This window comes from Carlito syrichta, unplaced genomic scaffold, assembly GCF_000164805.1.
Source record: "Carlito syrichta isolate Samal-C Ts95f unplaced genomic scaffold, Tarsius_syrichta-2.0.1 Scaffold315803, whole genome shotgun sequence".
Classification (NCBI taxonomy): Eukaryota; Metazoa; Chordata; class Mammalia; order Primates; family Tarsiidae; genus Carlito; species Carlito syrichta.
The window spans coordinates 631,421-644,157 of NW_007259899.1; the positions used below are offsets into that span (position 1 = coordinate 631,421).

A 12,737-nucleotide genomic window follows, 5' to 3' on the forward strand; every position below is an offset into this window, starting at 1 on the left:
AATTTCATTTGTGTTTGTGTCTCTCCACCCTATATAAAGGGTACAGAGACTTTAGGGAGAGCTTTATGATTGTTATTATTTTTTTAGTGACAGGCTCTTGCTCTGTGCAGTGGCATGATCATAGCTCACTGCAGCCTCAAACTCCTGAGTACAAGCGATCCTCCTGCCTCAGCCTCCCAAGTAGTGTATAGAGACAGGCCTCGCTATATATCTCAGGCTGGTCTGGAACTCCTGGCCTCAAAAGATCCTTCTGCCTCAGCCTCTCAAAGCGCTGGAATTACAGGCATGTGCCACTGCGCCTGGCTCATGGACTTTTTTTTTTTTTTGGATATGAGATACAATTCAGGATTAGGTATACAGTGGTCATTGTACTGCTCATAGATTTTTTATTAAGAAACTCTGGTCAGGCCGGTGCGGTGGCTCATGTCTATAATCCCAGGCCTTTTGGAGGCCAAAGTGAGAGAATTGCCTGAGCCCAGGGGTTTGAGACCTGCCTAGGCAACTTGGTGAGTCCTCATCTGCACAATAAATCAAAAAAATTAGGTGGGCATGATGTTGCATGCCTGCATTTCAGCTACTTGGAAGACTGAGGAGGAAGGATCATCTGAGCCTAGCACGTGGAGGCTGCAGTGATGGTGAGCGCGCCACTGCACTCCAGCCTGGGTGACAGAATGAGACTCCAACTCAAACAAACAAACAAACAAACAAAAACTCTGGTCTAATTATAAGGTATTGCAGCATTCAATGATCAGACACATTCAGGACACAGCTACAAACCAGTGTTCCTCAGTTTTAAGACGAAGGCTTTTCAAGGGTGTCTTCAGTTCAGAGAGAGTTCTGAGTTTCAAAAAAACCACAGACACTTCTTCAATGTCAGCAGAAAGTTGCATCATGAGGTTGGTCTACCCTACACACACTCAGCCAAGTTCAAACTCAGGGCTGGGCAAACAAGGCTATTGCCTCAGGCTGGGCCGCAGGCATGTGGAGCCCACTAGTGGCTTGAAATAATCCTGGGACTTGTAGAATTCTGCTTTCTGAGTGCTCGTCCAGAGCCTGGAAATAAGTAAATCCAAATCAAAGTGGCGGTTCAGAGACCTCAGCCCTGCACTCTGGTGGGACATCTCCCGTCATTTCTGCTGGATACCAGATGGATTCTACTTTGCTGATATTTCTGTATCGTCGGAGAAGTAACACATGGAGGGCTGTAGGGAAGGGAATCGGTGTTTGCACTTGATGAAAGATTCCTCAAAAGTAAGGTATTTTAAAAGATTTAGGCAAAAGTAGATGTGTTTTGAGTACAAGTTTCTGGCAGACCTGGTTATGATTGTCTAAAGCTACTGTTTTCTCTTGATCTGAGAAATAACACTGACATGAGAAGCACTGTTGGATATGTCTATCTAGATCAGGAAGGACCTGATCTGTCGGTTCTCTGCCTGCTTTCTGAAGCCTAGAAACGCACTCCTATGTATGGGATGGTTGCGATTTTTGAATCTTTTGCATCAGGAACACCGATAACTATCAAGTGATTGGGATTCATGCAGATAATCAACGTGGAATCTTTAGGAGACAGGATGAAGCAGGAAGGACATTGTCAAACCTTGTTTTTTTGGTTTTTGTTTTTTTTGAGTTGGAGTCTCACTCTGTCACTCGGGCTGGAGTGCAGTGGCACGCTCATGGTCACCACAGCCTCGATCTGCTGGGCTCAGGTGATCCTTCCGCCTCGCTTTTACAGGTAGCTGGAACCACAGGCATGCCTGGTTAATTTCTTTTTCTTTTTTTAAATTTATTGTAGTGATGAGATCTTGCCATATTGCTCAGTCTGATTTCGAACCCCTGAGCTCAGGCAATCCTCTTACCCAGGCCTCCCAAGGCACTGGGATGACAGGTGTGAGCTGCTGCACCTGGCCAGGCCTTAGCTTTTGGTGGAGGTGGGGAAAGAGCTGGCCCTGGAGTCATATATGACATTGTCAGTTGATGCAGAAACCTAGACACGGAGATGGTGGCCAGCTCTCAAGTGACACACAGATAAGCCAGCCAGAATAAATGCAGACACAAGGCAATATGCTAAGAAGGGATTATATTGTCTGCCCTGTTTGTAAGTGAACAGAGATGACATTCCTTATAATTGACATTTTCATGCACATTAAGGTAGGAAATGTGATAGATACAAATAGACAATGACATTTCAAATTGTGTCAAGGAAACAAAACTTACGAATGGCATCCATTTCAAGGATTGCTTGCTTGGCCTGAAAAAGAGAAAGTAGAGCTATTATGCAATTGTTTGTTTTTTCCCTTCTTCTTTAAACTCCAAATCTTAATTTTTTTCTTTTTCTTCTTTTTTTAGGAGACTGAGGTCAGTCTCTTGCTCAGGCTGGTCTTGAACTCCTGGCCTCAAGCCATCCTCCTGCCTCTGCCTCCAAAAGCTCTGGGATGACTGGCAGGAGCTGCAACCTGTGACCTAAATTCCAAATCCCATCACGGATCTCATTCACCGGAATCACTGGAATTTTAAAAGCTTTTAAAAACCTCACGATTTCTGACCATTGCATTGTTAAACTCTAGGGCATCCACTTGGCTCTTTGAGCTATGGCCGCCAGGTTTCCTGGTTTTGGCCCTCTCCTCTACCTTGGGGAGGTGAATCTTCTCTTTCTCTCTCTCTCTAATTTGCTTTCTCAATAAACTATGTTTTCTTTTTTTTTTTTTTTTTTTTGAGTTGGAGTCTCACTCAGTCGCCCAGACTGGAGTGCAGTGGCTGCTCCCAGCCACCGCAGCCTCGACCTGCTGGGCTCCAGCGATCCTTCCACCTCAGCCTTCCAAGTCGCTGGAACTACAGGTGTGCTACCACGCCTGGCTAATTTTTTGATTTATTGTAGAGATGAGGTCACACCATGTTGCCCAGGCGGGTCTCAAACTCGCGGGCTCAGGCAATCCACTCACCTCAGTCTCCCAAGACGCGGGATTACAGGCTGAGCCACTGAGCCTGGCTTAAACTATATTTTCTAATCCGAAAAGTAAGAAATGATCTCACACATAGTTCAGGAGAGATTCAGTCAGATGAGCACCATCATACGGCATTAGATGCTATACAACTGATGACCAGAGCTAAGACTGTACTCCCCGACCCTGCAACATGGGAGCCTCTGATCATCAGCACCCATTAGACAGTTTATCAAAACATGAAGATCCCTGGGCTGGGCACGGTGTCATTCTAGGACTTTGGGAGGCTGAGGTGAGAGGATTGCCTGAGTCCAGGAGTTTGAGGCAGGCCTGGGAAACTTGGTGAGACCTCGTCTTTACAATAAATCGAAAAAATTAGCTGCACGTGGTGGTGTGTGCCTGAAGTCTCAGTTATTTGGGAGGCTGAGATGGAAGGAGTGTCTGAACCCTGCAGACTGAGGCTGTGGTAGCCGCATGTGTGGCACTGCACTCCAGCCTGGGCAGCAGAGTGAGACTCCAACTCAAAAAAAAAAAAGAACAAGATTTGAAGGTCTTATAACTGTTTTGAGTTCATTGCAAAATGGCTGCCGGAAGTTTCCCAGAGCCGCCTTCCTTCTGCTGAAAGCTCTGGGATCGTCATCAGCTGACTTTCCTTATTCCCCTGAACCCCCACACCTCCCATCTCTTTTGTGAGTCCCAGATTCTCTGGAGGGGTAGGATGTACACCCGTGTGGAGGAAGGGCCCTGAAGGACAAGGTCTGTGAACCCAGCGTGCGTCCTTACCCAGGCGGGTGCTCTCCCATCTCCTTAACTGTGAGATGGGATCATAGGACCCGCCCTCCAGAGCTGTGATTAGGATCCAATGACAAGCTCAACCAGTGAGTCCTCACCCTCCCAGGGGACTGTGCCTGATAAACCTTGACTTTTCTTTCTCTACATACATACTTCTTCCCATCCCAATACCCACCTCCTGAAGTTTAGTGCATGGGTTTCCCCCCACCTCTTAAATCAGGGTCTTATTCTTGCCCAGGTTGGAGTGACATGATCATGGCTCACTGCGGCCTCGACATCCTAGGCTCTGGCAATCCTTCCATCTCAGCTTCCTGAGTAGCTGGGACTACAGGCAGGCACCACCACAGCCAGCTAATTTTTGTATTTTTTTGTAGAGAGATGGTCTCTCTATGTTGCCCAGTCTGGTCTCCAACTCCTGGGCTCAAGGGATTCTCCTCCTTCCTTAGCCTCCCAAAGTGCTGGGATTACAAGCGTGAGCCACTGCACTGGCCCAGGACTACTTTTTGTTGCTGTTATTGTGGCCAAGTTATGGAAAAATAAGTTAATTGTTCCTGGTATGAATCATTTTGCCTGAAGATTAGAAGATAAAAAATTAGTTTAAGTAGCCTTTTTTTTCCTTTTTTTGGTGCCATGACTCGGCTATGAACCTTAAGTAGCCTTTCTTGCCTCATTAATGTCACTTTCTGTTTTTGAGTTGAAGTGACAAAACTCACAGCCACCGTAGCCTTGACCTGCTGGGCTCAGGTGAACCTTCCCCCTCAGCCTTCCAAGTAGCTAGAACCACAGGCGTGTGCCACTATGCCCAGTTAATTTTTTTATTATTGTAGAGATGAGGTCTCGCCAAGTTGCCCTGGCTGGTTTTGAACCCCTGAGCTCAGGCTGTCCTCGCGCCTCTGTCTCCTAAAGCGCTGGGATTACAGGCGTGAGCCACTGCGCCCGGCCTAATGTCACTTTCATTTTTCAATAGTGTAGCTTAACCTACAAATGCTACTAAAAATAACTTTAAAAATAATTTTACTTACATTTTGCTATAATCTGTGATACCACAGCAAAAAATATTTAGTCTAAGTGGCAATCATATTTAGTTAAAGGGGCGGGGGAGGTCTCAACACAGTCACCTTAATTTTGAGAAAACAGGCAGCGGCTCAGGCCTATAAACCCAGCAGTTTGGGAGGCCAAAGCGGGAGGATCGCTTGAGCCCAGGAGTTAAGACCAGCCTGGGCAACACAGAGAAAATTTACCTCTACAAAAAAAAAATCAAAAAAGTTGCCAGTCATGGTGGCACATGCCTGTAGTCCCAGCTACTTAGAAAGCTGAAGCCAGGGATATTGAGGCTGTAATGAGCTGTGATTGTGCCACTGCATTCCAACCTGGGCAACAGAATGACCATGATTCAAAAAAGAAAAAAAAGCCTTAAAATATATTTTTTAAGAAAATAAATGCTCAGATTTTTGTAACAATGATCTTTCTATTACACGTGCAGAGCTTGAGATCATTACTGTAGTTGGAATTAATTTCAATCACAAATGTTAGCTCAACTTCTGGGAGCATTAACAGAACCATGTTAATATATAAAATGCAAAAGTACCTTCCCCTTTATTCTCAATTAGCTTGGACAAGCATTCAGTTTTATACCATATATGTGAACAGGCAGTATGGCTGTTTCCAAGAAATTCCCCGATATCTGTAAACTCGACTTCAACAACTCAGGAATTTTTCCCTGTCTTGACATTTAATTTTTAAAAATGTATTGCTCCCATATGTCCACTAGGTGTCAGCCAAGGACTATCGTGGAATTACAGGACTGAGATGGGAGAAAATAATGTACCTTCTACAGCTGAACTGATATTATTAGACTGGTGATATTCAAAATTTTTTGATATTCAAAATTTCCTATTATGCCTTTATTTTATCCCATAGGAATAACTGTATCTTGAAAATCTTAAGAAAATAATTTAAGAAATAGTCTTCATGAAAGATGTAAACATTTCAAACTAAAAAATAATCCTTGCTGGATGTGGTGGTTCATGCCTGTAATCTCAGCATTTTGGGAGGTGGTGGGGGAGAGGATTGCCTGAACTCATGGTTCGAGACCAGCCTGGGCAACATGGTGAGACCTTGTCTCTATAATAAATCAAAAAATGAGCCAGATGTGGTGGTGTGCATCTGTGGTTCCAGCTACTTGGAAGGCTGAGGCGGAAGGATCACCTGAGCCCAGCAGGTTGAGGCTGTGGTTGCCATGAGCATGCCACTGCATGCCAGCCTGGGCAACAGAGTGAGACTCCTACTAAAACAAAAAACAACAAGACAACAAAAAACAAAAACAAAACCCCCAGAAGAATAGAAACTACTTAGTACAGTGTGTATGTGCTCAATAAATTGTAGCTGGAAAAAAATCAGTTTTAGATTCTAGAAGGATTGACACCTTAGCCAAAAGCACAGTTCTTAATGACTCCATTTATGACCACTTGAATATTTAAAGGGAAAGCTGCCTGAAACACACGCCCATCGTGTGGAGGGAGGATGGGTGTGTACCCTGTCTCCTTGTCATGGTCTAGAGAGTTTTTCTTTCAGAATCGCTTTGGCAGTTCTGATGTTCCCAGGAGACGGGTAAACAACAGGTGGGGCATGTCAGAGACACCCTGCCCATGTTCAGAAGGGCATTCGGAGGCACAAGGCCAGCAACCAATGACTAACTGCAGGACACGTTGGTGCCTCTCGCATGGGCTCCCTGGAATCTCATCCGCCCTGGTAAGGTGAAACTCACGCTACGTTGAAGTACACACCTGTGCTCATTCATTTCCCCAGGATGAAATCATTGCTGGCAGCCCTGAGAACAAGCCTCAGATGCTCTTCAAAACATGCAGGGGGCAAGACAGACTCTTTTCTCAGAGATCTCAGCCCTCCAGTTTTATACCCAGTTCTACACTCATGGCCATCATTCCTTTTTCTATTCCACCTCATCCCTCCCGGCTCAACTTGGACCATCTCGACATTCATGAGGGTGATCCACTCACTACTCTCATCCTGGTTCATTGCCCACTTTCTGTCTCTTTCTCTTTTGAGTCAGAGCCTCAATCTGTCACCCAGGCTGGAGTGCAGTGGCATGCTCATGGCCACTGCGGTCTCGACCTGCTGGGCTCCTGCAATCCTCCCGCCTCAGCCTTCCAAGTACCTGGAACTACAGGCATGAGCTGCCTCGCCCGGCTAATTTTTCTCATTTATTGTAGAGACCAGGTCTCACCAAGTTGCCCAGGCTGGTCTCGAACCCTGAGCTCAGGCAATCCTCTCACTCCACCTCCCAAAGTGCCGGGATTACAGATGTGAGCCACTGTGTCAGGCTTACTTTCTCTCTCTCTCTCTGTTTTTTTTGAGTTGCTCAGCCTGGAGTACAGTGGCATGATTACAGCCTTGACCTTCAGGGCTCACACGATCCTCCAGCCTCAGCCTCCCAAGGAGTAGCTGGGACAACAGGTGTGTGCCACCACACCTGGCTAATTTTTTGATTTTTTATAGAGATGAGGTCTCCATATGTTGCTTGGGCTGGGTTCATGCGATCCTCCTACCTTGTCCTCCCAAAGTGCTGGGATTAGGGGCATGAACCCCCACTCCCAGCCTTGACGACTTTATCTCTGAAGACCTTTTCTTCCACTCCTGAAGAGCAACATGGAATCGAAGCCACCCTAGAACCTGATCAGACCCGGAACCGCCCCAACTCTGGGGCAGGACTCCAAACGTTCCTTCTCTAGCCACAGATGTCTGTAGGTCCATCCCTCCAACCTGAATTCTTGTGGAGCCAGTTCCGACCACATCAGCCATCCTTCACCCATGCCTCTGTCCCAGCCGGTTTTCCACTCGGCATGGAATTCACACTCAATTCCTGCAACGCACGTTCCTTGGCACCCCTGCCCAGGCCCTGGGAACCCTCCCCTCACCAGCTCTGCCATTCATTTCCCAAGACAGAGGAACCCCTATACCCCACGGTGTCTCACCTGTAGTTTCCCAATTGAACTGACACCATCACTCAGATTCATGGTGGCCCATTTTCACTGGCTCTGGGATGCCTTTCACACATTATTTTGGTCATCTCGGTGATAAGTCCATTTTCCCGAGCAACTGTTCTGGGCTTTTCCACCTTCCCTCAGGTCCCCGCGCCTCATCTCTGCTTCACTCTCTCGGTGGTGACTTCTTCCTCCACACCACAGAAGTCAAACCCTTCATCTTCCCTCAAGCCCACCTCAAAGTTCCTCTGTCTTCTCTCATTTTTCTTATCCCCTGGCTCGGATAAGATATTTCCAACCCTGTCCAAGACTAGCCCTTAATCCTGTGCTTTCTGATCCTACGCCAACACGTTTTTTTCCCTGAGTTGGGGCCTCGCTCTGTCATCCTGGCTGGAATTCAGTGGCACAATCACGGCTCACCACAGCCTCGACCTTCTGGGCTCAGGAGATCCTTCTACCTCAGCCTCTCAAATAGCTGGAACTATAGGAGCACACCACCAAGCTTGGCTAATTTTGATTTTTGTAGAGACAAGGTCTCGCTATGTTGTCCAGGCTGGTCTCAAACTTCTGGGCTCAGGCAATCCTTTCACCTTGGCCTCCCAAAGGGCTGAAATTACAGGCAAGAGCCACCAAGCCCGCATTCCATGGTTACTATCTCCTCTCCTTCTCCTGCCCTGCAGCCAACTATTGGGATCAGTGTTCTGCACCCAGACAAAAGTCTTGCTTTGATCTTACCTCTCCCCAAACTACTGTCTTTTTTCTTTTCTGACCTTCATTACAAAACAAAAAAAATCTTCCCCCAGTCTGCTCCTTCGAGTTCCCCTTTTCTCTTCAACCCACTGTGACCTGTCCCTTACCTCTTAGTTGCCATATCCAAAATCCTTTTCTGGTTGAACCTTTTTTGACCTCTGCAGTCTTTGAGACTGTCTCTTCATTCCCTGCCTGAGATCTGCTCCTTCCTTCATGACACAATACCCTTCTCCTCCCAGGTGGGCTCCAGGTTCCTCACTCCCTCCAGATCGCCGAGACGTAGGGCTCTCAAGGGTTCTGGCTCTACCTCACACATTCCTGTGGGCCACCATGTCAAATCTCAGGGCTTCGCTGCCTGCCTCCGGCAAGAAAGTCCCCTGCTCCGTGGCTCTGACCCCCGAATTCCCACCCTTGGCTGGCCCTGCCCAGCCTGCGTGACAGTGCCAGTGAGTGGCTGGCTCCCTCTGACAGGTTCCTCCTTGCTTCCCACCTGCCTTGGAACTCACGAGGCCGTGTTCTCCGTCCCATTCCTAACTCAGCCTGGAGTCCCAATGGACAGAATTCCATTCCTGTTGCCCCGGTGGCGTGCTCTGTGCCCGCTCCTGTGGCCCTGTGGCCCCGAGACCCATGTCAGTGTGCCTCAGCTCCTCCCCAGGCTACTGTGGCAGACTCCTGATTCTTTCCCTGCCTCTGACCTCACCCTTGCCACTGATTTATCACAGGGTCCCCAAAGAGACAGTCTCGGAACACAGGGCAGATTGTGCTATCAGCCCTTCCTCCAAAACCTCTGGTTGGTTTTTTTTTCACATTTCAACAACTTTTTTTGTTTTGAGCAGGAGTCTCACTCTGTCACTCAGACTGGAGTGCAGTGGCACGCTCCCGGCCACCGCAGCCTCGACCTGCTGGGCTCTGCGATCCTTCCACCTCAGCCTTCCAAGTAGCCAGAACCACAGGCATGCGCTACCACACCCGGTTAATTTTTGATTTATTGTAGAGACGAGGTCTCGCCAAGTTGCCCAGGCGGGTCTTGAACCTGCGGGCTCAGGCAATCCACTCGCTTCGGCCTCCCAGCCGGGATGACAGGCTGAGCCACTGAGCCTGGCCTCAACAACTTTTATATATGTATATATGTATATATGTATGTATGTATGTATGTATGTATGTATGTATGTATTTTTGAGTTAGAGTCTCTCTCTGTCGCCCAGGCTGGAATGCAGTGGCACACTCACGGCCACCACAGCCTCAATTTGCTGGGCTTAGGTGATCCTATTGCCTCAGCCTTCCAAGTAGCTGGAACCACAGGCGTGCGTCACCACCCCTGGCTAATTTTTTGATTTACTGTAGAGCTGAGGTCTCGCCAAGTTGTCCAGACTGGTCTTGAACCCCGGGGCTCAGGTAATTCTCTTGCCTTCACCTCCAAAAGTGCTGGGATTACAGGCATGAGTCACCATGCCTGGTCAACTTTTATTTATTTTCTTGTCTCACTAAGAAGCTTGAATTCAAATCAATGAATTTTAGAGGACTAGTATTATAGTGACCACATGCTCTGCCCATGCAGTTAAATTACTCTTCAGTTTAAAAAACAACTAAAATCCCTCCATCTTTTTGCAGGTAATGTTAAATGACTTCTAAATAACTCATTGGGAGACCTTGTCTCAAAAAATAAATAACTCATTGGTATAAAAAGAAATCAAAATGGAAATTTAAAATACACCTAAAAAATACTGGAAATAATGCACATCAAAATTTTGGAGTATAGTTAAAATGGCACTTGAAAATGACTCCATAGACTTAAATGCTGACATTTGAAAAGAAAAGTTGGGCACTGTGGTTCTTGCCTATAATCCCAGCACTTTGGGAGGCAGAGGCGAGAGAATCACCTGAGTCCAGGATTTCAAGATCAGCCTGGGCAACTTGGCGAGTCAGCTTTTCTACAATAAATCAAAAACTTAGGCTGAGCGCTATGGCTCAAGCCTGTAATCCCAACACTTTGGGAGGCCGAGGCAAGAGGATTGCCTGAGCTCAGGGATTTGAGACCAGCCCAGACAACTTGGCGAGACCTTGTCTCTACAATAAATCAAAAATTAGCGGCCGTGGTATCAAGCACCTGCAGTTCTGGCTACTTAGAAGGCTGAGGTGGGAGGATCGCCAGAGCCCAGCAGGTTGATGCTGGGGTGTCTGTGAACATGCCACACTGCACTCCAGCCTGGGCAACAGAGTGAGATTCCGAGTCAAAAAAGAAAAAAAAGGCTTAAAATTAATGAAGGAAGTGTCTAACATCAAAAGTTTGGAAAAGAAGTAGAACAAACCCAAAGAAAAGAGAAGGAAGAAAATATTAAAGACAGAATTAGTGAAACAGAAGTCATACAGTGTAGAAGATCAGTTTGGAGAACATCATCCTAAGTGAACTAACTCAGGAACAGAAAACCCAAACCCACATGTTGTCACTTACAAGTGGAAGTTCAACTAAGGATATGAAAAGGCAGATAGAATGGTATGATGGTATAATGCAGCAGTCCCTAACTTTTTTGGCATGAGGACGAGTTTCGTGAAAGACAATTTATCCCTAGTCTGGGGGGTGGGGCAGATGATTTCAGGATGATTCAAGTGCATAACATTTATTGTGCACTTTATTTCTATTTCTAGTACATTTTAACATATAATCAATATACAACTCCCATTAAAAAAAAAAAAAGAAGCGCAGATGGAAGTGGTAAATAAAGTAATGGGTGGACAACACACAGACTCAAATAAGGTCCGGATTCTGACTTAAAGCCTACCACCAGATGCAGCTGTACCATTGAAGCGCATCAACTCACTTGCCACTCACAGGTAGGGTTTTGATATGAGTCTGCGAGCAATTGATGCATTGTGGTCTCTGTGCAGTCAAACCTCACTGCTAATATTAATTTGTATTTGCAACCACTCTCCAGCACTGGCATCACTGCCCCAGCCCCATCATCAGGCACGAGATTCTTGTAAGGAGCGTACGTCCTAGATCCCACGCACGCCAAGTTCACAACAGGAGGGTTCCCACTCCTATGAGAATCTAATGCTGCAGAGGATCTGACAGAAGGCGGAACTCAGGTGGTGATGCAAGTGATGGAGAGTGGCTGGAAATACAGACGAAGCTTTGCTGACTTGCCGGTCACTCACAGCCTGCTGTGTGGCCTGGTTCTTAACCTTCCACGGAGCAGAACTGGTCAGGGGCTGAGAACCCCTGGTATAACGGACAATGGAGACTCAGAAGGGGGAGGCAGGAAGGGAAAGAAGAACAAAAAGTCACCTACTGGGAACAGTATGCACAGATGGGGGTGATGAGTCCACTTAAAGCCCAGACTTCTTGGCCACTATACAATGCAACCACGTAACCCAAACTATTTGTACCCCCTAATGCTGTCAAAATGAAGAAAAAAATAAAACAAAATACCTATCTCATAAAAAGAGTAAGGTTATAGTTTATTTATTTTTATTTTTTGATTCAAAGTCTCACTCTGTTGCCCGGGTTACTGCAGCCTTGACCCACTGGGCTTAGGCGATCCTTCTGCCTCAGGCTTCCGGGTCGCTGGAAAAACAGGTATGTGCCACCATTCCTGGCTAATTTTTTGATTTATTGTAGACACAAGGTTTTGCCAAGTTGCCCAGGCTGGTCTCAAATCCCTGGACTCAGGCAGTCCTCTCCCCTCTGCCTCCCAAAGTGCTGGGATTTCAGGCATGAGTGAACCACCATGCCCAGTTAGATTTTAAAAATTGACAATTTCCAGTGATACTTTTCACTCTGAGTTGAACATGTGAAGATCCACCACAAGGTCACCAGTGCAGACACAGAAATACAATCTATTGGATAGGAAGAATGATTTGAATTTTTTCTTTTACAAGTTTTACATTTAGTTTTCAATCTGCATAGACAAAAACTACTTTTTTGCCATACATTCCTATGAATGTTGAAAAATTCAAAGAGTTGTCCACTGATCCACCATCACAGTCAAGTTACAGAACTCGTCAACCCTTCTCAAAACTGCTTTTCCGCCTTCAAGTCACCCACTAACCCCCACCCTGAGCCCCTGGCAGCCACAAAATCTGTTCTCTTCCCCTCAAGTTCTGCCTAAACCTGCAGTTGTCTCCTAACGCCACCACAGTCCAGACCTCTCGGCTTGTGTGCCCACTGCCCTCTGGGGCCGCCTGCCTGTCTCTCCCTCCTACCTGCCTCCTACCAGCCTTCCCCACCCTGCTCCTGATAACCCAGACCTCCCAC

General features: G+C 46.7%; 1 protein-coding gene across 1 annotated transcript in view; it reads right to left on the reverse strand.

Annotated features, from left to right (window-relative positions):
• The window catches only part of PLEKHG1 (pleckstrin homology and RhoGEF domain containing G1), a 151,509-nt gene that overhangs the window by 33,029 nt on the left and 105,743 nt on the right, over positions 1–12,737 (reverse strand). Inside the window, exon 11 of the mRNA XM_008073281.2 lies at positions 2,215–2,248. Within this exon, the coding sequence (XP_008071472.1) occupies positions 2,215–2,248 (34 nt within the window). The remainder of the gene's footprint in view (positions 1–2,214; positions 2,249–12,737) is intronic.